The 23,585-nt window shown below is 49.6% G+C and overlaps 2 protein-coding genes across 22 annotated transcripts in view; one reads left to right on the top strand and one right to left on the bottom strand.

The window, feature by feature from the left end:
- Nucleotides 1-15,578, top strand: part of TBC1D5 (TBC1 domain family member 5) — a 544,964-nt gene extending 529,386 nt beyond the window's left edge. For all 16 annotated transcript variants that reach the window (XM_077865315.1, XM_077865313.1, XM_077865314.1 and 13 more), the window contains 3 exons: nucleotides 4,497-4,576; nucleotides 5,367-5,516; nucleotides 11,627-15,578. In XM_077865315.1, the coding sequence (XP_077721441.1) occupies nucleotides 4,497-4,576; nucleotides 5,367-5,516; nucleotides 11,627-11,929 (533 nt within the window). In that variant the 3' untranslated portion in view covers nucleotides 11,930-15,578. The remainder of the gene's footprint in view (nucleotides 1-4,496; nucleotides 4,577-5,366; nucleotides 5,517-11,626) is intronic.
- LOC144293949 (uncharacterized) lies at nucleotides 15,104-21,392 on the bottom strand. Of its 6 annotated transcripts, XM_077865324.1 has the most exons (7): nucleotides 21,257-21,392; nucleotides 20,638-21,075; nucleotides 18,361-18,431; nucleotides 18,025-18,208; nucleotides 17,332-17,472; nucleotides 16,584-16,710; nucleotides 15,104-15,541 (listed from the first exon to the last, which is right to left on the bottom strand). In XM_077865324.1, exons 4-6 carry the CDS (start codon nucleotides 18,190-18,192, stop codon nucleotides 16,639-16,641), a joined length of 381 nt encoding a protein of 126 aa, XP_077721450.1. In that variant the 5' UTR covers nucleotides 18,193-18,208; nucleotides 18,361-18,431; nucleotides 20,638-21,075; nucleotides 21,257-21,392; the 3' UTR covers nucleotides 15,104-15,541; nucleotides 16,584-16,638. The 6 variants fall into 6 exon arrangements, 4 of the variants coding, with proteins under 4 accessions (XP_077721450.1, XP_077721449.1, XP_077721448.1 ...); XM_077865323.1 differs by having other exon boundaries at nucleotides 18,025-18,431; XR_013361298.1 differs by having other exon boundaries at nucleotides 16,584-16,707; nucleotides 17,332-17,478; nucleotides 18,025-21,075.
- Between the last annotated feature and the right edge of the window lie 2,193 nt (nucleotides 21,393-23,585).

Genomic DNA, 23,585 nt, shown 5'->3' with positions numbered 1-23,585 from the left:
TTAAGATTTTATTTATTCATGAGAGAGAGAGAGGCAGAGACACAGGCAGAGGGAGAAGTAGGCTTCATGCATGGAGCCTGATGTGGGACTCGATCCAGGGCCTCCAGGATCGTGCCCTGGGCTGAAGGCGGCGCTAAACCACTGGGCCACCCGGGCTACCCTGGATTTCCTAAATTGAGTCTAATCAGCTTAGTTGATTATAACAGATTTATCCTTAAGATTAAATGAACATCCTCTCTCTCTCTCTCTCTCTCTCTCTCTCTCTCTCTTTCTGTGTGTGTGTGTGTGTGTGTGTATGGGTTTTCAGGGTAGAAGGTCCTGGTTTCCATTAGATTGTATAAAAAAGTGATCTTTGATCTTCTCTGAAAAGTAAGGCTGAAGAATTCTCAGTAAGGGTCTCCTTCCGAGGATACTAAGGCTCTGGGCTCTTCTCCCTCCCTGGTACCCTTGGCCAGTCACATTGCATAGCAGGCCGGAGCCAGCCTGGAATGTAAAATTGAACTCTGCATGCAGGAGAGGAGATTGGTAGGACTGTCTCAGTCCCCTTTCGTTAGAGAAACTGGATGGTTTGTATCCTGTGTAACAGTGAACCAGTTTGGCTAGTGTACTGGGTCGCATAGTGATCCCCACTTCACTTTCTTCCTCCATTCCCCCATTCATGTCCATCTGGAACTTGTGAATGTGACCTTATTTGCAAATAGGGTCTTTGCAGATATATTCAAGTTGGGACAAGGTGATACTTAGTTAATCCAGTGACTGGTGCCCATATTAAAAAAAGGAAATTTGGACACAAACCTAAGCCCAAAAAGCAGTAGAATAAACAAATCAGGAAGTTTTGTGGGTTTTTTCTTTTAAATAAGCCTGGAGGTAGGCAGTCCAAGCAAGCATAGCAGCTCCATGATGTGTCCAATGCCCCCAGCTCCCTCTGGTTTACTGCCCAAAGTCCTTAAGCTGTGATCCTCATCCACATGCTTATAAGATGACTTATGGAGCTCCTGCTAGCATTTCAAGTACCAGAGGTGGAAGTGTAAAGGTCCAAAAGGCACAAACTGAGTCAGACTCCGTGAGGAGCTTCCCAGAAGCTCCATCCAGGGATGTTTCTTACACCTCGTTGGCCAGAGCTATGTCACATGACTAACCTTGGCTGTGAGGGTAAATGCACATGGTATTACCCTGAATGAGATCTGGGACATGTTGAGGAAGGAATGGAAGGTGGAACTAGGGTGGCCCACCAGCAGCTCTGCTACCTCAAGACCCAGGAGACAGTACAGTAGTGAGCATCCAGGCTTGTTGGTTGTTCATGCTCTTATCCAGCAAGAGTGTATGGGGGAAAGTGGCTTTAGATCTTGGAGCATTATTCCTTAGGCCTGTAATGAAAGACAAGAGGCTTCTCTTGTTCTGGCTTACCATTACAGCCATCTTCCACCTTCAGTGCAACCACCACTCAAGCATTACGGGTTTGTGGTATCCAAGAGAGGACACTTCGGTGACTTGCTTCCTGGGATTTTCAGGCAACGTGGCCAATACTATTTTATATCATCTCGAGTAGACACTGATACTTATGTAGTGAGATAATGAATCATATATTTAAACTCAGGTACACAGAAGTCTCACTCTAAAGTTCCATTCCCACCAATGGCAGTCCAAGGCTTAAACTTGCCAATTGGTCCTAAATTTGGTCTCTTACAAGTAACCATCTCAACTGAACAAATGCCCACAGAGTTTCTCTACTTTGTCTCTTTTCCCTGCCAGGATGGTGTCTGGGTGCTGGGATGGCTCATATTTCCTGGGTATTTGAGGAAGGGTTGCTGAGTGCCCTCTGGGTCTTTGTTGGCCTCTAAGGAGAGCTCTATTCCTGCATAGTTATCAGCTTCTGTCACCACTGGAGTCACTGACTGACTGCCTTGTTAGCTTGTAGCCCATGACCCTAAAGGCCTTTGATCTTTGTTGCTGTTGACTGTGGGCCCCATATTACACTGGAGGCAGCAGCCAGGCAATTTGGCCAAATCTTTGGCTTCAGGATATGTTCCACAGCAAACTGTCAAAGGGGTGGGCAGGAAGTGTAGATAGAGTCATGGCAGCAGGATACAGCACATTTGGTTTGTGCATGTTTCCTCTTTTCCTTGCCCCCATCCTGGTTTGTTGGGCATGGCCTCCAGTGGCCTCCTCTCCATTAGCTCCTTGGACTCAAGAAGCTCCCCATGCTTCTTCCAGATGTCCCAAGTGTTCCTGCATCCATTAGGTGAGCTTTCCTTCAGGGTCCAGGAGTTATTCCCCTGCTGTCCCCATTTACATAGCAGAGGCTGGGAAATCTGGCCCACCTTGCAGCTCAGTGGGGCAGAACTCACCTCCCCCCACCAAACTCCCCAGCTACTACGTGCCATGCTGCCCCAGGCAGCCCGAGACCCTCAGACATCTGCCTTAAAAACCCTAGCAGTCATAAAAACAAAAGCCCCCTTTGCAATCCTCTAAAAGACCTATATAACTGGTTTTTGTCAGTTCCCTGCAGTTGGTTGTCGTTTATGTCTTGTTGAGTGGATTCTGTGTTGTTTTTTTGTTGAGAGAGAACAAATTGTTACAGGCTTTTAAGGAAACCAAAAACATTCACTCTCTAATTATATCTATTATTCCATTCCCATTCATCTTGCTTTCTTGTTTTGAAGCGGGCCTTTATATTAGCCAGAAACTAGTCACGTTTTCTGAATAAATAAAAGCTGCTGTTTTTCTGCTGTGGAATGAAAGAGGACTTGTCAGCATGGTCTAGAGATTTACTCTCGTTGAAGATTCCAACAGATTGTCAGGCTAGGCTTATGTTGATGGTATCAGTCTTTGCCTCTTCCTTTGCAGGGAATACTTTTGGAAATATTTACCATAGCGGTGTTTTGAAATGCAAGTTCCAGGAGTGTTTTCCCCCATTTGTTGAGTCCATTATTACTTAACTGTATACCTGAAATGCACCAGGCCTCATTCTAAGCGCTGAGACTATACCCCTGAACAAGACAGTCTTGAAGCTGATACCCTCTTGGGAGAGATGGACAACAGATAAGCCCACAAACTCATGTGCTAATGCCAGCTGGTGACAAGTGCCTAGTGAAATATGTACAGGAGAAAGAGATAACAAGGCAGTGGCCAGATGGGTGGGAAGGCTGCTATGAGGAGGCAACATGGGGCCAGAGTTGAACAATGAGGAAAAGCCGGTCTGCATGGATATGAGCCTGCAGGCCAGGAGGAGAGTGTGCTGACTCTGCTGCTGCTACCAGCAGGACAAGGGCTAAGCAAGCAGGGAGTGATACACAGGTCTGGTGGCTGAAGGGGGCCAGGCATGGAATTGAGGAGTCCCACATTCAGACTGGGACACTTACTGAGTGAATTATTAAGTGTGGGGCATCTGTAAGGCCCTATAAGAAGATGTGATCCAAGGCCACAAAATAGGAAAGGAGACGTTAATAGAAGGTAAGCTTACTTATTGTTGTGATTCTCCAACTGGTGTGCGTAGAGTGTGTTTTAGTCCTTCCCACCATTGCATTCTCCTGCCTCGCCCTGGGGTAGGGAGAGGGCTCTGCTTCCTCCCCCTCAGCTCTCCTGAGAATCCAGGCTCAGTGCGCCCCACCACTCCCGGGGCTGTGTGTATCCCTCAGGCATGCGGTGGGGGAGCGCTGAGGACCACTGTGTGTTCACCCTATTGGTGGGAAGCTCAGTGTAGTGCTGAGCCTGGCAGTCATAGCTCACTTGCTAGATCTCTCAGATCAGGTCTGGATAAAGGACTTCTCATGTGGAGGGTAAGCTTCCCAGAGGACTTAGAGAAGTAGTACTCCCGTGAAGACCCCAGGTGAAGTCAGGCTGATTCCATAGGCATTGTTGTCCGATGGCACCATGTAGCTCCATGAGCTTGTCCATGGCTTTGGTAAGAGGAAGAAGCAAGGGTGGAAACAGAAAATTAGCTTGGGCTGCAAGCTAGTCAGACATAATCACTAGAATGTTGATGAATGTTATGTTGAAGAAGGTTATTCTTACCATTTTGTTGAACTGACAACATGCTTTACTGTTTAAATCTTTAAAGACAGTGTCTTGATTACTTCATTACCTGGAAGGGCCTGGTCTTCAGAGAGAGAGGGGTGAGTTACCATCATTGAACCATGAGACCGTGTAGGGAAGCCCAGGCTGAACCGCTTCCTCCCAGAGGCTGGATGAATGCTCTAGGCTGTTCACATCAGAGGTTAGCAGGAGGTGCCCTGGTCTCCCTGTGGAAGTAAAGACGTATCTGTCATCATAAGAATGTATGCGTGTCTCATTGGTGGAAAGGCTGTGCATACTGGGCTCAGTGCTCTCTCCTCTCCTCTCCTGCACACCTGCCTCATCTGCATTTGGACAGAGCATCCTTGGTGGAAATACTTGCTATGAAATGGGACAGAAAAATTTCCAAGCAAGTTATGGTGTGATAGGTAGGTTAAGTTATACCCAGCATTAGTTATAAAATGTCATTCTTCTATTTTCAGTAAATATTCAAGATGTGATATTACAAGAAAATTTGGAAAAAGAAGATCAAATTCTGGTTTCTCTGGCAGGATTAAAACAGGTATGTGCATTTGATCTGGCCATTCTTTTAGTACCTGCTGGGGAGGGCACCCTGTGGCATGGCATACCGTGATACCAGCACCAGCCCCTCATTCCCTCCCAGGCACAGCCCAACCTGAATCACCACCTCCTTAACACCTCTTGCTCCTACTAGTGATTATGTCTGACTAGCTTGCAGCCCAAGCTAATTTTCTGTTCCCACCCTTGCTTCTTTCACTTACCAAAGCCATTGTTCCTTACCTAGAGCTGGTATTGTGTGGTCCAGCAGCATGTTCAGTTTTTCATCCATAGAATATGCTGTCCTTGGAACACAAGTTCCATCACCACCCACAGCAGGTCTCAGACCCACAAGGACCACATTTACCCATCCCTTGGAGAGCTGAGTGGAACATACACGTTAACGAAAAGAGCATACTGCTCTCAGATGTCTGCCTTTGTTATTAACAGCTCAGCTTGGGTGTAGCCACTTGGGGAGCCGAGGGCTGTTCAGCAGGGCTGGGTGTGTAGGCAAATGGTACTTTCTGCTCTAGGATAACTGCTCCCAGACTGACCCTGTGAGAACCTAGCCATTAAGACTGAAATTTTCCTTGGTCATTATTAATTGGCCCATGGCTTTGATAGAGTTGGGGCTTTTTTTTTTTCCTGTTAATTCCTTTCTTATGGTAATATATTCATATCCATGCTATTAAAAGATGGTCAGTGAGTAAGTCTAGTTTAAATGTATTAGAGGTTTTGCTAGCATTGCAAAACAATTTATCCTTTCATTTATTTTCCTCTTTTTTGAAAACTAGATCAAAGACATTCTTAAAGGTTCCCTGCGTTTCAACCAGAGTCAGCTGGAAGCTGAGGAGAATGAACAGATCACCATCTCAGATGACCACTACTGCTCCAGTGGCCAAGGCCAGGGCCAGAGCGACCAAATGCCTAGGACCACCAAGCAGGTATAAGAGCTCTGGTGAACAATGTCATATTAGCTTGATGGGAGCACATTCACAAGTTCTTCAAAGCTGTGAATAACAAAAACTGCCAGAGTCATTTCAAATTACCGTGTGCAAAGTTCAACTATAAAATACCACCAGTGGCCTGAACCAGAGGTCCTATACAGCTGTGCAAGTTGTGTACTCCAGTGCCCCCTGGGAGGCCGGCCATTCACAATGATAATAATTAGACTGTTAACCCATAGATTTGTGCAAGGTACAACCTACATACATACCCGTATGCAGCAGCTTTAGCCTGAACCTCCTGCCAGGCCTGCTGTGTGGCCTTAGAAAGTCAGACCTCTGCCTCAGCTATCCGTTGGCTGCCTCCAGCTGATGCCTGCATTCCCTATTAGTACAAGAAGTACTGTTTGTGCTTTCTTAATGCTGTCCTTAGTGGACTTCACTTGGCTACAACCTTTTCTGCCTTCATGGAGAAGGGCTTCTCATTAATGTCCATCCTCTAAGGGAATGAGGTCAGCAAACTTTCTCCATAAAGGATCAGATAGTAAATATTTTAGGATCCATAAGCCACATATGGTCTGTGTCACATATTTGTTTTTATATTTGGTGTGTTTGTTCTTATTACCTTTAGAAATATGTAAGCTGGTCTCAGCTTGAGAGTCCTATGGAAAGAGGCCACAGACCAGATTTGGCTTATGGGCCATAGTTTGCTGACCTCTGCTCTCAAGGTGTTGACATTGTGTGTAATTTATTCTAACATAGAAACAGATTTTTCCAGTGAGAAAGGATCCAAGAAATTCCTTGTTGACTTAGTCTTGTCTGCTTATTTTACCAGTGAGAAAATGAAGGCCCAAGAGGTACACAGATTCACTAGGCATCACGTTTTCAGAACTCCTATCCCAATCCAGCAAGCTTCCAGCTCCACCATATTTCCTCACTATACTTTATCTGATAGGACTAAAAATTCCTAATAATACACTTTTTAATAGCTTACGAAGTTTCATCTTGAAAAATGAACATTACCAAAACCTCATCTAAGGCTCTTTTTTCAAAAACTAGTATCCAGATGCTTGCAGATTATTTTTTACAATTAAAAAAAAATATTTTAGAATGGGATTATCTTTAGTTTTAAGAGTACTTTTCAAGAAGAGGGAACCTTATGTGGTTAATTTCATCCAGCTTTTAAAAGAAGTTTTCAGAGCCATTAGTCTGCGTGTTTGACCACACAGATAGAGAATTAACATTGCAAGTTTAATTTAATTAGTTCTTCCAGATTCTCCTTCCCTAAACAGATGTTTAGTTTTTCAGTAATTATTTCTTTATTCAAATATTGTTGAGCTTAGGCTCACCTCCCCAACCATTTTTAATTAATAATTTTATTCTAAAATTTAGCATGATTTTTTTAGTTGAACGTATACAAATGTTACTGAAATATTACCTTTCAAGAACACTACTGAATTTGCTAAATTTAGCAAATTTAAAGCTTCTTGATTATACTTTGCCATTGTTTTTCCAGGTTCTCATATCTGTAAGAACCTGCCTGTCACCATGTGCATACTGAGGGTGCACCAGCCATGAAATGTAGGTGACATGAAATAGGACATGCCCTTGGGCGGGCAGTGCTGCACTCCTGTACAGCATCCAAGAGGCCTTTTGCCTCTGCATGTCCTTCTCAAACACAATCAACCCAGTCTTCACCCAGACACCCCACTGCTGCCTTTTGGGCATCTCTGTTCCTGTGTAGGGCTAAGTGGAAAAGGAGAAGAGTGGGGAAAGGGCAGATCAAAGGGCTCTTCTTTTCTCATTCCTGCCATGGCTTCTTTCTCGAGGGTGTTAGCAGTTTATTAAAAAAAAAAAAAAAAAAAAAAAAAAAATCTGTCCTCCTGAAAGAGGTTTTACCTGAGGAAGGGAAAAGTAGGGAAGCAGTCCTCTCCTCTCATGTTCAGGGGAGGAAAGGCAAGTGAAGTCCCAGGTGAAGCAGTGACTCCTGCAGAAAGCTGAGTGTCCAGGGCTTTGGGCTGCAGCACCCAGGGATCTGGACTAGACTCACACAGCCCCCCAGCCCTGGGAGGAAGTCGACCCACCACCTTTCCCAAGCCTTGGGTGGTGGACAGGGCTCGGAGCTGGCTAGCTGACTTTCTCACTGCTTGTGGGGACAGGGGTGGGCTCTGGATAGGAACATGGTACCCAGTGGGATTCTGAAGGCTTTTCCCCTCCAGCCTCCCAGATGTGAGCTGAGGGTCTTTGCTCTGCCAGGTACTGGGTAGTCAGGGTTATGGGATGTAGCCTCCGCTCAGGAGCTTCCAGTTAAATGGAGGGCCTGAGGGTGGGGCAGTGCTAGGCAGGCTTTTGTGACATTTTCTGGAGATGTAATCACCACAATGTTGGGTCTGTGGTAGGTTGTACTACAGTTCATTCCTAACTTAGAAATGTTTTTGCTTTCTTGATTTAGCATTAAATTACATGTGAAGAATAATACAGAGGACCAGGCTCACCTGCCTTGGGGCAGGTGGCTCAGGGTCCCCCTGCTAGTGCCCTTCCCCATCAGGAACTTCAGAAGGGCTCCTTTGGAGATACATGTACCCTGCTCCCCACTGGCATATTGGTGGGGATGTGACTAATACTTTTTTTAACATTTGACAAATCTTATGTCCAGCTCTAAAAATGATAGGTGCAAAATTGTCTTCTGTAGAGTGAAGAGAGCCACATTCTGTCCCTCTCTCCAAGAGTCTTTCCTTCACATACTCCTCTGGGAGGTTTTTGTTGAGCTTGACTCAAATCTATGCCAGTAGAAGCCAGGACTTGTAGGACCTGGACTCACTAGTCAGCCAGCCCCTATTAACTAATATGCCTCCCTGCGGCTTGGGGCCCTATTTTTATCTGTATGGTCTATAGCTACATTGTCTAAATTCAGTAGCCAGTAACCACATGTCTGTTTAAAATCAAACTCATTAAGATTAAATAGAATTAAGTTAAAAATACAGTTCCTCCATCACACTAGCCACCTTTCAAGTACTCAATAACTATGTGTGGCTGGGTGCTACTGTATTAGCACAGAAGGAGAATACTTCCATCACTATAGAATGTGTCTGTTGAACAGCTGGTCTGTAGTTGGGCTCACCTGCTTCCACCTTCCATGATCTTAGACTCAGGGTAAGAAATGAAGCAGGGTGATTAGCAGGGTTAGGGGGAGTTGTGCTGTATATTGTGGTCCTGGCCAATTTTAGACAAGACTGACAGGTTGAAAACTTCTTTCATTGTATAGTACATCTTGTGTTTGGCAAAAAGAGAGGATTGACCTAGGAATTTCCAAAATGATCTAAATAGAACCAGGTAGTAGCTAAGGCTATATGGAAATCTAGAAAGAAAGCATCTTTGTGTCTAGAAAAAAGTTCTAGGTAGGAGTCCAGAAGAGGGAGATCTTTTCATTTGCTTTGTGACATTGGCCAAACCACCATACTTCTGATATGGGCTTTGTTTTATGGCCTGCAGTACTGTGCTTTGAGTCGGTCCATGATTTTATCTGGGAATGGGGAGCGGAGGGGTTACCCAGAATTTATAACTTCAATACTTTCCTAGAAATAGTGACAGTGGGAACCATCTTTACTTCCAGGCACAGGCTTTGTAACCTATTTCTCCTCTTCAACATCATGTGATGTATTCACTGTAAGTTAAAGGAGAATAAGTGATGATGGTATTTCTGTATTAGAGACACCACTCTGGAAATAGGGCCTGCTGTACATGCCGTTTTTATTTTCATACTAAGATAAGCTCTACCAAGCAGCACTCTTAGCCAGAGACCTTGTATGGGCTGAGAAGTGAAGGTTTTCACCTTACAGTTTACAGTTCAGGACAGCAGTCCTAGGAGTAGTGTACACACTTTGGAGGTAGAAGGTTGAAGCTGAGGTCCCCCACAGCCTTTTGTGTACCCCATGTGCAAATGCATGGGAGGACAAGCCAGCCTCTGCAGGGTGGTACAGCCGGGCCCGAGTGCACCTTCTGGTGGCACAGCCTTTGTCTACCAAACTGTCCTGGTGCCAGTTATGATCACGTCCTCTTCTACCACAGTGCCATGTTCTGTGTAGCTCTTCAGTTTTGTAAGCATTAATGTGGTGCTAGAATGTAAACAGCTTTAAATTTTGAGATGAAGAGCCTCAAGGCCTATTGTTTCAGCAGTGTGATCTTAATGCTAATTCGGTTTCTCTTCTCCCAATTAAAGATCTTAAAGGTGAATGAATGGTCAGAGGATGAGGCACCCGAACCATCATTTAGCCACTCACCACCCCTGCACCCCACTCGCGCCATGACACCAAGAACATGTAGTTCAGAGAGAAGACTGGCAGGCCCAGATTACCCTTGGAAATGTTGCCAACTACCTGTCCGGGCTCTGCCCATAGCCCACAGATGGCCTAGGCCATACCAGCCTGGAGGCTAGAGGACCCAGGGGGCACTTCCAGCCTGGAGGCTCTGTACATCTTGTCAGACTTCAGACTCTGGTGCCAGTCCCTACCCATGCTGTGGGAGAGTAGGCAGGTGGGTGCTTGAGCAGGTGTGGGATTATGTCAGCTTATGTCAGCACTTTTTCTGTCAGGCTGGTTTTGGAACGTCCTTGGTCATACTGTAGCTTTACACCTATCCAGGTGTCCCTCTTCTGTTCAGGAGCTTCTCTGGGTTTAACCCAAAACCTTTACTGGTGTTCATAGATGTCAGCCTTTTTTATTTATTTTTGGGGTTTTTTTTTAATAATAAATTTATTTTTTATTGGTGTTCAATTTGCCAACATACAGAATAACACCCAGTGCTCATCCCGTCAAGTGCCCCCCTCAGTGCCCGTCACCCAGTCACCCCCACCCCCTGCCCTCCTCCCCTTCCACCACCCCTAGTTCGTTTCCCAGAGTTAGGAGTCTTCATATTCTGTCTCCCTTTCTGATATTTCCTACCCATTTCTTCTCCCTTCCCTTCTATTTTCTTTCACTATTATTTATATTCCCTAAATGAATGAGACCATATAATGTTTGTCCTTCTCCGATTGACTCATTTCACTCAGCATAATACCCTCCAGTTCCATCCACATCGAAGCAAATGGTGGGTATTTGTCGTTTCTAATGGCTGAGTAATATTCCATTGTATACATAGACCACATCTTCTTTATCCACTCATCTTTCGATGGACACCGAGGCTCCTTCCACAGTTTGGCTATTGTGGACATTGCTGCTTTAGTTAAAAAACAAACACTACTCATAATTGCTTAAGAAGAAAGGAAAGATAATTGTAAAACAATTATCTCTATATGTTTTTTGCCATTAATTTGCAGTTGCTATTCCTGGTTTTCATGTTTACCACCATTGTCCCAGGAGACCCCTAAATCCATGCCCGTGACAAGCTGGTTAGGAGACACCTACACTGGGCCTTCCTGAAGCTCTTTAAGCAGGTAGTAGAATCACTGTAGATGTGGGCTCACAGCCAGTCCTGTGCACGTCCACACATCATCTCTCTGCATGGTGACCACATGCTAGGTCAGAGAGGCTGTCCTTGTCCCCATTTCACAGGTGAGAAAATGAAAGTCCAAGGAAGATGAGTGATTCGCATGGCAAGGTGCCACATGAAGCTGGCACTTTTTTTTTTAAGATTTTATTTATTTGGGAGAGAGAGTGAGAGCATGAGTGGAGGAGGAGCAGAGGGAGCCAGAGAAGCAGACTCTCCACTGAACAGGGAGCCTGACGTGGGGCTTGATCCCAGGACCTTGAGATCATGACATGAGCCAAAGGCAGACACTTAACCAACTGAATCTGTCCCCCAGGTGCCCCAGCTGGTGGGGATTCCATGTGCAGCCTGCCGCCTACCTCCTGAGCCGACCTCTCTTAATTTACCAAGTAGGATGTTTACTTTATTGCCCTGGGAACCCAGCATCCAGCTTCAGAGGAACTGGCCCCACAGCACTGGGACATCCCAACGGCTTCAGGGAAGCAAGATCAAACACCATAGCTTTCCAAGGAAGAGCACAGGGCCTAAACTTCCAGGAAGCTCCCAGCTCACAGGGTTGCTCCTTAGTTCTCTCATTTCACTGGATTCTTCTTTCATCCAACTGTTCTTCTGACTGTACTTCACAGGCCTCTTCAGAAACACCAGGGCACATGGACAGAGGGAGTGCAGACGACTTCATCCTGGTCTCCAAAGAAGATGAGGGGGGCAGTGCCAAGGGGTCCTTCTCAGGCCAGGCCCAGCCTCTTCGCACCCTCCGCAGCACCTGTGGGAGAAGTGAGCCCCTGGCCCGTTCACCTCTGGTGTTCTCTGACCCTCTGATGGGCCCCGCCTCGGCTTCCTCCAGCAACCCCAGCTCCAGCCCTGATGAGGACAGCAGCAGCAACAGCAAGGACTCTGGCTTCACTATTGTGAGCCCCCTGGACATCTGACCACAGGGCCCCTGGTCTCTTCTGTGGGGATTGGGCGCCCCCCTCAACAGCCCCAGGGCCCAGCTGAGGCTTCCTCAGCAGGAGACCCCTCTGAAACCAACACTTCTTTCTCAGCATGCCTGTGGCCTTAGTACAACCCATCGGAACCCTCTAGAGAGAGGCAGATGGCCACAGAGCACACAGGCTGATGGTCCCCAAATGCAGACAGGGCTTTCTGGGCCCTTTCTGCATCCCACCTCACATTTGGTCTGAGGTAGACCGGGGTTAAGTATCCGGTATCAGGCTCACTGTCAAAAAAAGACCAAACCAAATGAGAATCACTTTTCCTCTGTCCCCTTCTCCCCAGCTAAGAATTAGGTATGGCAGCCCCATCTGTTATAACTAGAAGAAGGAAGAAGAGTTGGTTTCAAATCTTCCCTCCCTCGGACCATCAGGCATAGGAAAATTGATATCAAGAAGGCTTTCTCTCTGGAAATCTGTATCTCAGCCTATTTCATTCCTCCTTTGGGAAGCCATACAGCAGAGCCAAATACAACAGAATGGACCACAACTGGTGGATTCCAGGGCTGGAGAAAACCCGTCACTGACCTCTCAGAAAGTTACAATGATCTTTAGAAACAGGGTTAAACTTAGGAATTCTATTTAGGTGTGATGGGGTCTAGATTTCTTCATTTGTTAAAGAGTATACTTCCAAACCTCAGGCCAGATGGACTCTGGCCATCGCTGTCCCTCCTCAGATGATTGTATTTCACCCTTTAGTATCTTTTACAACCAGAAAACAAGGTCACATTAAGCCAGTCTTTGCTGCACTGATTTCAAAAGTCATAAGAATATGACTTCCTGGAGAAAATGTGACCTTGACTGTGGGACAGACATCTCTCAGTAATTTTCTGGTAGAGTTTCTGTAGTTTTGGCGCTGGAACACACCTGTCACCTGTCAGTTGAGAAGGAGAGGGAAAAACCCAAGCTCCTTCCCATCCAGAGTCAGGATCTCCCATTGGCCTTAAAGTAACAGTAATAGGAGTCCCTTCTGGGGGAGCAGGGCTTCCCACAGAACACTCCAGATGTCAGGAAGGTGCAGGATTTCTGCACAGCCCTTCCCTCGCTGGGTGCCAGGCACAGGAGCTGCAGGGCGTGGGTTCACTTGCGCCCTGTGTCCCAGGCACCCCCGCCGGGGCAGGACCAGCTCTCACACGCTTCAGCACATGATAGAGATTTCCCCCTTTTGGTCGGCAGCTCATGGAATCGTGCTGGACAGAGTCCCAGGAGTGGTTTCTCTCCTTGAGAAGAAAAGCCATGAAAAGGACACTTGTCCCGTGCTTTGCTCAAACAGGCATTCTAACAGGAGCTCCGGAGCGCCCTTTCGCCTCCCCTGGGGGCAGCCCCCGCCCTGCAGTGACCACTGCTCCGCTCGGGGCTTCTCCTCTAAGGACGGCAAGGCCTGTGGGCAGTGGAAGCTTTCATGCGAACCAGTGGAAAGCTAAGTTTGGAAGAACAAACACCGTTTACAGTCCTTCCCCTGCTAACCGTGTAGTTCTCTGCAGTCTGATAACACCCTGATTCCCCATGTGCTCTCCAAGAATGCAGTGATGACTCGGAGTCAGCTGCTGCACAGAAGGTTCCAGTTAGCTCTACAGTTTGCTCTCAGCCTCTAGCGGGAGAATCTGTGAACACGTGAGCATGGAAGATGAATAATAACTCTGCTTTTGCTCAAGTGACAGGGTTGCTGGGCTCTCCGTGATTCCTCCAAGACCTGCTGCTGAGCTCCCTGGCTCCCTGATGGAGTGGTCTGCTCAGCACGCCCTGGGGGTGACTCACTGACTTAGTTACTGCCAAGTATGTGTCGCTCGCCTTGAGGACACTTTGTTCGCTTCCTAGGCCCCCCTACAGTGACTGGCCTTGCAGCTGCGCACAGTTGCCATTATTTTCTCTCAGATGACCTGGCTCGGCAAGTTGTGTTTTCAGTTCTAAGGTGAGAAGTGTGGGGCTGCCCTCGCCAGGGCTCCAAGACCCGAGCTGGAAAGGGCCATGGAGATGGCTGTCCCTGGGCAGTGGGTCACAGCCATCTGCTCACTTTCAGCAGTTCCTTCTCCCTGAGAGCTAGAGTCCTGATAGTCCAGTGTCACCGGGCACACAGTAGCCTCCAGACGCCAACCTGACGAGGCTCTAGGCTCCTTCCCTGCAGGTGGCTAGATGTTTAGTGGTCCCAGAAATCTCCCAGTGCTCCAGCACACAAGGGGCGGGTCCCTCCATTCTGTGCTTCCATGTTGGTGCCACGTGAGACCCAGTGGGGTCACTCAGAGGTGTTGCTTCTGTGGTCCCCAACAAGCCCCTCCCTCCTCAGAGGAAAGAAACACGAGGGTGGGTGGGAGGTGGGCAGTGCCACCCTCAAATCCTCATAGGTCCGTGGGGGTTTGAGAATTGTATTACTCTCTTAATCTTTTTGAATGACTTGTTTTTATTCTGCATACTTGAGCATCGTTTGCATTTTTATTAGTTACAGTGCTATTAAAGAATGTTTTTTTATTATTTTATCAGGTACTTAACGTTTAAATGCACATTTTTTTAAAATCCTGAATATATGAAACCTTTTTGTTTTCCTTTAACAAGTATAATCAGTGGAGCCCTCTCATGTTTTGATTATTAACAGTTAAATATGTTATATGTGTAAAGCTTAGATGAATTCTCATCGTCATCCACTTTTTTAATACATGTGCCTGTGTTTCATGCATTCCTCTCCAATCAGTTTGGAAATTTGAGTTAAAATTTACCTCTACATTGCGTCTGAGAGCTACAGATTAGAGAAAGAAAGTCGTCATGACTTTGCCTTACCTTTTGTATATGCCCAGGGGTCATGATAACACTTTAAACATTTAATTATACTGGATTATTCTTCCAAAGATGGCCTCCTGCTAATGCTCACCACTAACTGCAATCTGGTAAGAAATCATATCACTGCAGATTGAGTGTGACTAAAAATAAACCCAGGCCTCCCTGTGCTTTGCCGTCTCTGCATCCGACCAAGCGCAGTCCCGTGCGTGGGTCCTTGGGGGCAGGTTGCCCACCACCCACGCGTACGATTCCTCCACTTTGTCAGGGACGAAAAGCAAACCTAAAACTTGGTGGCAGTTACGTTGTCTGTGGATGATTGATAGGTCACCTGCCAGAGTTGACTCACATTTACTCTTTTTTTATTAAGAAACCGCCCGGTGGGGTTGTTACAGAACCCGAGTGTGTGTGGTGGGGGGGACAGGGGCCCTCTGGGTGGCCGTTCCCGCCTCCCGTGTGTCCCGAGCAGGGGAGAGGGCCAGGATGAATTGAGGGCAGCACCTGGGGAGCTTCCTTCTCACAGGCCATTACTGCTCCCCCCTGTGTTACTTTCAAAAGCTCTTTTTATCGTGTTGAAAAGAAATAAAAAGTTCCTGTAAACAGGCTGGAGACCGCTTTGATGTAGAAGTTGTCACCATCATCTGTCTCACGACGGCACAGTTCACGTGACTCATGGAATACCCTGTTGTGCCATCATATCCTGTTGCTCTGTTCTCGTTGTCTTCAGGCTGTTACTCACACTGACTTAAGAAACGACTTCTTTTGGCAAAGCGATCCCGTTCCCTACGGTTATAATAAAAGACTGATGTGAAACTGAGAATGTAGCCTGACTTGTTCCAAGCGGGGCTCAGGGCAAGGTGCTGAGCGGGCCTGACCCAGAGGAGACCCGACCAGGGTGCGGCCAGCAGGACGCCCCGACGGGGGGCTCACGGGGAGGGGAGCTCACGGGGAGGGGAGCTCACGGGAGGGGAGCTCACGGGGAGGGGAGCTGACGGGAGGGGAGCTCACGGGGAGGGGAGCTCACGGGGAGGGGAGCTGACGGGGAGGGGAGCTGACGGGAGGGGAGCTCACGGGGAGGGGAGCTCACGGGGAGGGGAGCTCACGGGGAGGGGAGCTCACGGGGAGGGGAGCTGACGGGAGGGGAGCTCACGGGGAGGGGAGCTCACGGGGAGGGGAGCTGACGGGAGGGGAGCTGACGGGAGGGGAGCTCACGGGGAGGGGAGCTCACGGGGAGGGGAGCTCACGGGGAGGGGAGCTGACGAAGGCCGCAGTGGGGAGTGCACGCCCAAGTCCTAACTGGCAAACAGGAAGCGTAAGAGGGATCCTTATAGCTTACGGAGAACCACGAGGCCAGTGGTGCCTTTGTGCCCCTGCCCTTTGTGCTTGGACCCGTCCCTAGCCCAGGCCTGTGTCCCTCCCGTGAGTCACGACCCCTTCCCCCACAGGGACTCTATTATCCACCAGGTCTGCCGTGAAAAGGCCGGAGGGCCTGGCACACTTGTCCTGGTGCTCCTGCCTCCCCGGACCAGGGACGACCACTGGCATCCCTCACCGGCCGCCGGGAGCGGAGACTATCACAGGTGAGGTTGGGGCCTCCCCGCGGCCCTCGGGAAGACGACCCCTGGCTGCGGGATCCTCCCCCTGCCCTGCCCGCAGCGCTCCGGGAGCTGCTCCCCACTGGCTGAGGAGAGGTGAGGGCGGGCTGAAGTCCAGGTGCCGGTGCCTTCCCTCTCCTGACTCAATCCCCACCCCCGTGTGGTGTCGCTGAACCGAGCCACACTCTCACACGTCTCTCAGGGCAGGCTTCTGGGGGAATCGCACTTACACATCTTCCTTCCAGGGCTCGTCCTGCAGGCGGAAGCCATGCCCCTGGCTCCCCCTCAGCCAGGGCGATGGGGGAGCGGGACGAGGCTGCAGGTGGCCAAGGTGGGTCCTCCGTCCTCGCAGACCTGCTGTGCAGAGAGGTGCCTGCTGCAGAGGAGGGGTCTCCCCAGTCCCAGCCAGGGCCGGTGCTGCCTCTGAGGGGGCTGCTGCTCCCTGCCCTACCCTCATTCCAGTACCCATGGCTGACAGCTTTAACTTTCTAATTTGCCTCCGTCACAGACAGCACCCTTTGCCTCTTAATTTCTGGTGACACAGACACCCTTAATGCACCCTAAGAGGCACACCTGTTGTGAGAAAGGACCCTTCTCACGAAGAGGTGACAGACTGTGGAGGCTCTGGTGGTTAGTTCTGACCCAGAGAATCCATCCAGCTCAGCCCACTGTTCGGTCAGCAGACTCCACCCAACGCCCTCCAAGTGTGAGGCTGCGCAGATGCTGACCCACACCAGAGCCCCCAGATTGCCAGGAAAGAGCGGGGAGGAGACCCCCGTCTATACTAGGAACACCAGGAAAGGTTTCAGGACCAAGGGAGCCCAGGGGAAATCCTCCGGCTGGGGAGGCCCTGGAAGGCTCTGAGGGGAGACCAGCGAGCTCAGCCCAGCGTGCCAGCCCTCCTCCTGCGTGAGGGAAGGCCGTCCCACTTCCTGTCAGCACACACTAGGAGCGGATTGGAGTAGAGGGCGCACTTACAGCCACCAAGCAGGCACGTGCTGCAATGTGGGCTCGCTGCTGTCCCGTCAGTTCTGGCCCATCAGGATCCTGAGGGCCTGACGTCATCCCCGCCGCCGTAGGTGAGGAAGCAGCAGCAGCAGCGGGAACTCTCCTGTGTGTCTATGTCTCAGAGGAATGAGGAGATGTCACAGGGTGTAGGGGGAGGGGGTAGGGGCTGCTGTAGATGTCACCTCCCCAGGGGGTCTTCCCAGAGGAAGGACAGCTGGCAAAGGCCATGCTGTAAAAAGGAGAGCATCATACACTGCCCTTCCAGTGGCACCCTTGTCCCTCAACATGGGTATCCCCTCCTGCCGCCTCAGCTTCTGCTCTTCGCCCCACATCCAGCCAGTCAGGACCCCCTGGTCCAGCACTGCCTCTGGGCCATGGCTTGGTCAGGCCCGCTTGGACCCCCGTCCCACCACAGCAGAGGCCTTGTCCCTACTTGCTGGGCCTGACCAGGGGCCTTGTGCCTCTGCCTACCCATCTGCTCTCCTCGCCTGAGAGCAGAGCTGAGCCAGGAGCCTCCTCCAAGTGCTCAGGCTGAGAGGCGGCCCCTTGCACCACCCACCCCGTCCCTGCAGGGCTGTGCTCTCGTCCACTGGCCCCGTGCTAGGCCCTTTCATCAAGCTGTTTCCTCTGTCCAAAACGCCTCCCTTGCTCTGCAGTGCATACCTGGTGGAAGCCAGCTTCACTGGCCAGACTGCTCTGGTGGGTTCCACCCGACGACTCCTGCCGTGGAACTGCTTTCGGGAGGTCCCAGTGTTCTCTTTCACTTTGCCCACTGTGCCAGTTACTATGGCTGTGTAACCAATGACCCAGAGGTTGGTATGACATAACCATTTGGTATGCTTAGGAGCTGTGTGGGTCAGGAATGCAGACAGAACGTGGTTGGTCACTGGTGCCTCTGATGCCTGGGGCCTCAGGTAGAAGAAAACTCAAAGGCTGGGAGCTGGAATCCTCTGAAGTTTGGCTCGCTTAGATGCCTGACGGTTGATGCTAGGACCTTACCTTGGGCTGTCAGCTGGAACACCGACAGGTGGCCTCTTCCCGTGGCCTGGGCCTCCTTGCAGCAAGTGCCTCTGTTCTAAGAATGAGTGAGTAGAGAGAGGTGAGCATACTGAGCACCAAGTGGAAGTCACCTGACCTGTTAGGACTTAGGCTCGGCAGCCATCCAGTGAAGTAGTCACAAGTCCATCTGGTTTTAAGGGGAAGGGAAATAGATTCCAGTTGTTTGTTTTTTTTATTTTTTTTTAATTTTTATTTATTCATGATAGTCACACAGAGAGAGAGAGAGAGAGAGAGAGAGAGAGAGAGGCAGAGACACAGGCAGAGGGAGGAGCAGGCTCCATGCGCTGGGAGCCCGACGTGGGATTCAATCCCGGGTCTCCAGGATCGCGCCCTGGGCCAAAGACAGGCGCTAAACGGCTGCGCCACCCAGGGATCCCTAGATTCCAGTTGTTGATGAAGTAGACCACATTCTAGAAGCACATGTGAGACAGGAAGTGCTATGGCCACTTCTGGAGAATATAATTTGTCATGCCCGTTGCCTGGAGGCTTCTTCAGGGTAGCTGGAACAAGGCCTCAGCTGTGCTGCAGGAAACCACGACTGCTCCAGCCATACGGAAGAGAGCTACAGGTAGCATTCAAACCTTTAGTGTTTGTAGCTGCTCACTCCCCCTCCAGGAAGCCTTCTGTGATTATTTTAAGGCATGGCCCCAAAACTTTTTGACATTCTTTCCATCAGGAGCCCCTTGAATCTTAGCTCTGTGACTTCTTAACCAGTAAAATATGGTGGACATCATGCAATACCAGTTTCTGGGCCCAGACCTTAAAAACACAGGCAGCTTCTACTTCCTGTCTCTTGGTATACTCCCTCTTAGTCACCATGTGCAAGAAAGCCCAAGCAGCTCTGCAGAGAGGCCTAGGTGAAACCAACAGCCAGCAGCCAACTTAGAGTGAGCCACCAAAGGAAGTGGATCCTTTGGTCCCAGTTGACACTACGGAGCAGAGACAAGGTATACCAGCTGAACCTTCCCAAATTACAGAATCATGGGCAAACAAAATCATTGTTATTTCATGCCACTAAGTTTGGGGGTGGGTGGTGATATTGGGGTAACTTTCCCTGATATCCTGACTCGCAGGGCTCATTTCCTCTAAACTCCCTCACCTTGGGACAGTACGTCTTTCTCAGCCCTCCAAGCCCAGAACTTGCATTTCCCTCCTTGAAAAGAGGGCCTGAGCTTTAGCAGGTCATTCACCCATATTTATTGAGCACCTACTATGTTCTAGGGGCTGAAGATGTTCAGTGAACAAGAAAAATAAGATCCTGGTCTTCAGGGAGCTTGGGGTCCAGTGGGGGAGATAGGCATTGCCTTCTTATTCAATGTGTTGCCTTGATGAGTGAACAAAGGGCATAACTCCAGATGAGAGGGATGTAGCAGAGACTCTTCAGGAAGTCCAATTCCTTTAACCCCTGGATAGGGACACAGCAGGACCACACTTTCCTTGCAGTGACTGAGCTTGGACCACTGGATGTGGGTGATGACCCAAGAGCAGTGTATGGGGATGAGGGGGGAAGGAAATGAGTAGATGATCCTAGGAGCCCCAGAGTGCAGGAGTTGGGGAGCTGGGAAACTCCTTTCTCCCCAGACTTTGAGATCTAGCCTGTCTTAGATTTTTCCTAAGCCTCTTTGTCATCCGTTGCTTTCATTCCCACAAATGTTACCCGTAGGGAAAAAGCCAGAGCCGGCTCTGACAGACTGGAGGGAGATGGAGGCAAGTGTCTCTCCTCGCCAACTTCCATTCATTCAGAGGAGACTTTAGTGTCACCAGACCCAGTGTCCTGAGCCCTGCCCATCTTAACTCTCAAGATGCCAGGGCTTCAGCCCACTCGCCACCAATTGAGAGGGTTCTTTGAGTGACCAGTGAGCTCTGAGAACCTCCATCTCCTTACCTGTAACAAGAATGCCAAGCTTGGCCACCTCTCAGGGGTTGCTGCAAGTAGAATCAAGTCAGTGCCAGGTCCTATGTCCACCTGCCACTTGCATTATTAACTCTTACAATAACCCCCTGGGGATAGGTGATGGGGAGGGCCCAAGCCTCACAGGGCTGAGGTGGCCTCGAGCCCCAGGGTGGCCAGGCTCTGCAGGTCTGTGGGATCAGGAGCGCAGTGGCCTCTGTGTGCTCCCACCCACCCGGGTCACCGTCGGCATCAGTACCAGGGCCCAAACTCACTGTGTGGTAAGACATGGAGGTATCATTCCTGGGTGTGTGTGGGCGACTCACCGGGTGCTCTGATGGTGGTGGCTAGGCTGCCGCTGGGTTTCTCAGAATCCTGTACCTCAGAGATTCAGAGAAACTCAGACTTTCAGAGAAAGTCTGTTTGTGTGCCACAGAGATGTTAACCACAGAGCCTGAGCAGAGCCAGGTGAGAGTTAGTTCAGCAAGCCACGCAGAGTTCAGCCTTCCTGTCCCCAGCTGTGGGCAGAGGTCCACAGCAGAACACAAAGGTCAGATCCATGCCCCTAGACGTGCGTGGGTGTGGGCAGAGCACTGTCCCGGGAGTCTGCAGCCACAACACTCAGCTCTGCTCCATCAAGCAATACACAAAGGCCACTCAGGCCATGCAGTGTTCATCCTCCTGCTTAGGCAAGGTTTGGCCCCAGCTCGCTCCGAAGACTTTGGGGGAGGGGCCCCTCACAGTTTGATACTTGATTTCTCCATCTGAAAAATAAAGGGGTTTAGATTAGGTCAGTTACTTTTTGACAGGTTTTTTGATCATAACCCACATTAAGAAAAACATTTTACAGCATATTACACCGGGTAACCTTAAGTGCTATAGCTCAGGTCCCAAGATGTCAGTAGCTTAACAAAAAAAAAAAAAAAAAGTTCATTTCTCACTCACATAACTGCAATGTGAGGTTTCCTGGTGGGTGGCTCTCCTCCACACAGTGATCCAGGAACCAGCCACCTTGACCCGGAAGTAAAGTCATTTTCAATCTCGGTCCATTGGTGAGAGCAAGTCAGCCAGGGGCCCCGCCTAGAGGACTGCTAGCAGGGCACCCCCTCCCTAGGGACACCCATATTCTGTGGGAGGGGAGACCAGACCTGGCAGCCAGTCAGCTGCCTCTGCCACACCTTGGACTCACACACACAACTGAAGTAGAAGGTTCACGAAACAAACTCGCTCGTGCCGCATGTGATGCCTTCTGACTCTGATACCTTCTGCCTTGTTTCATTAGCGCTGTACGTGATCCACTAAATTAATCCCATGACCCACTACTAGGTCAGTGCCTACAGTTTAAAATTTCAGCTGATTCCTCAAAGAAAGGACCATAATATTATCCAACTCTAACGTGTACAGAGTTGAGTGGCCACCTGTCTTGAAGGACTTAATTCAGCCTAAAAGAGAGCTGCTCAAAACCACGGCTGTCATTCAGGGGATGACGCCATGAGAAAAAGTGGCTTTCAACTTGCAATAGATTCAGATGAACTCCTACCCAGAGGAGTGAGGCCCAGTCAGATACCCAGGAGCAGAAAGTGTGCTTGGAGGCCCAGGAGGGTGGTTTCCAAAGCAAATTCCAGACCAGGTTTGGAAGAGGGACATGTGGACTCCAAGCCTCCTTCTGACAGGGATCCAGCATGCACTTTGGACAAAATTCCAGCTAGGTGGCAATGGTGAGTCACTAGAACATTGGAGAAGGAATCTTAGCACCTGCCATGAAATATGGCATCCCCCACTGAGGGGCCCGGTATCCCCCCAAGGCCGCCTCTCCTTCTCTCTATTCCCCACCCCCAGGGAAGGTCGGGTCTGCCCTAGCTCACTGCCGAGGTGTCCTGAGCTCTGACAGGTCTGCCAAACTTCTGTACCTGGAGGTCTTTTCTCAGAAACAACTGGGAAAGAGCCCCATAACTGTGACTCAGCTCATGACGTCTATGACCCAAAGTCATGCTGGAGACACTGGCCCATTTCTTTGAAGAGACAAATCAGCCTTTAATGAGTGACCTAGATTTTCCTGTATAGATCTGATTCAGAACTTCCAACTAATTTTGGTCCATGCACATACCTTGTGCAACTATCCTGTTATGAACCCAGAGCAATGAGCCTCTCCATTGAAAAGGTGTGTGAGGGCAGGGAAATGGGATTGTGCAGACTATGGATCTGGTTTCAAGAAGGGCCTCTGCCCCACTTAAGCTACGTGCCCTTGAACAACTTGCACAACCTCTCTCAATCTCCTATTACCTGGGAAGGGATACATTCCCTGCCTCTCAGGACATGTGTGAGGAGCAGGTGAGTTAAAGGAAGGAAAGGGCATGACTCATGGGGAGTGCTCAGCAGACACTGGCTTGTCTCCCCTCAGCCCCCAGTCATGAGGAAGGACCACAAAACCACATTTATATTCTAGGTGTAGACTTCACAGCCCTTCTATATGGCATGGCAGGCCACACGAGGAACCCGTGTGAGGTAGACTGTGGTGCATCCAAAGGGCCATACACTCAGCCAAGAGACTGACCTCAGGGACTTGTATGACAACTTGTGAATCTGGAAAGGGCAGTAGAGGAGGGATGTGATGTGCCCTGAACCAGGAAAAAGGGGCAGCAGGTGGGCTTGCCCAAGGAAGTAAAGTGTTGAGCTGGAACTTGGAGTTGACCAGGGTTTTGGGGGGAGATATTCGGGATAGTGGGAGGAGCAACAGCACGTGCAGAGGGGAGACCCTGAGCAGGGAGGGAGCAGGGGAGGTACCTTGTTGGGGGAGGCCCTCAGTGAGAGCGTCCCCCCATCCGTCCCCTCCCTCTGCAAGGGCTGAGGACTCCAAAGCCTCTCTGGTACCTTCTTCCCACTCTGGGATTGTGTTTGTTGGAGGTAAAGACTTCTAGAAAATCTGTGGTTCAAAGCTGAGGTTCAAAGCTCAGATTTAAGGAACCACCTCAGGACAGTCAGGCTGTCTCAGATGGGAACCTCGGGAGACTGGCACTGCTACAGAACAGCAGCAGCAAAGGCAGAGAAGCTGGGATAAAAGAAGGAAAGAAAGATAGTCCAGAGAGACATTCTGGTGTCAGGAAGGAACAGGAGCTGGAAATAAGAAGGATCTGAGTTTCCGCCCTGGCCCTGCTTCTCACCGGGTGACCTTGGGCCAGTCTTGTCTCCTTATTGATGGAGTGAGAGGTAGTAACGACAACAGTCACCTGCAGGGGTCTACAGTGGGGACTCCAAGAGCACAGGGTGCAGGCGC

The sequence above is a fragment of the Canis aureus genome, chromosome 22 (genome assembly GCF_053574225.1).
Source record: "Canis aureus isolate CA01 chromosome 22, VMU_Caureus_v.1.0, whole genome shotgun sequence".
Taxonomy (NCBI): domain Eukaryota; kingdom Metazoa; phylum Chordata; class Mammalia; order Carnivora; family Canidae; genus Canis; species Canis aureus.
This window is presented reverse-complemented; position numbering and strand designations above follow the sequence as displayed.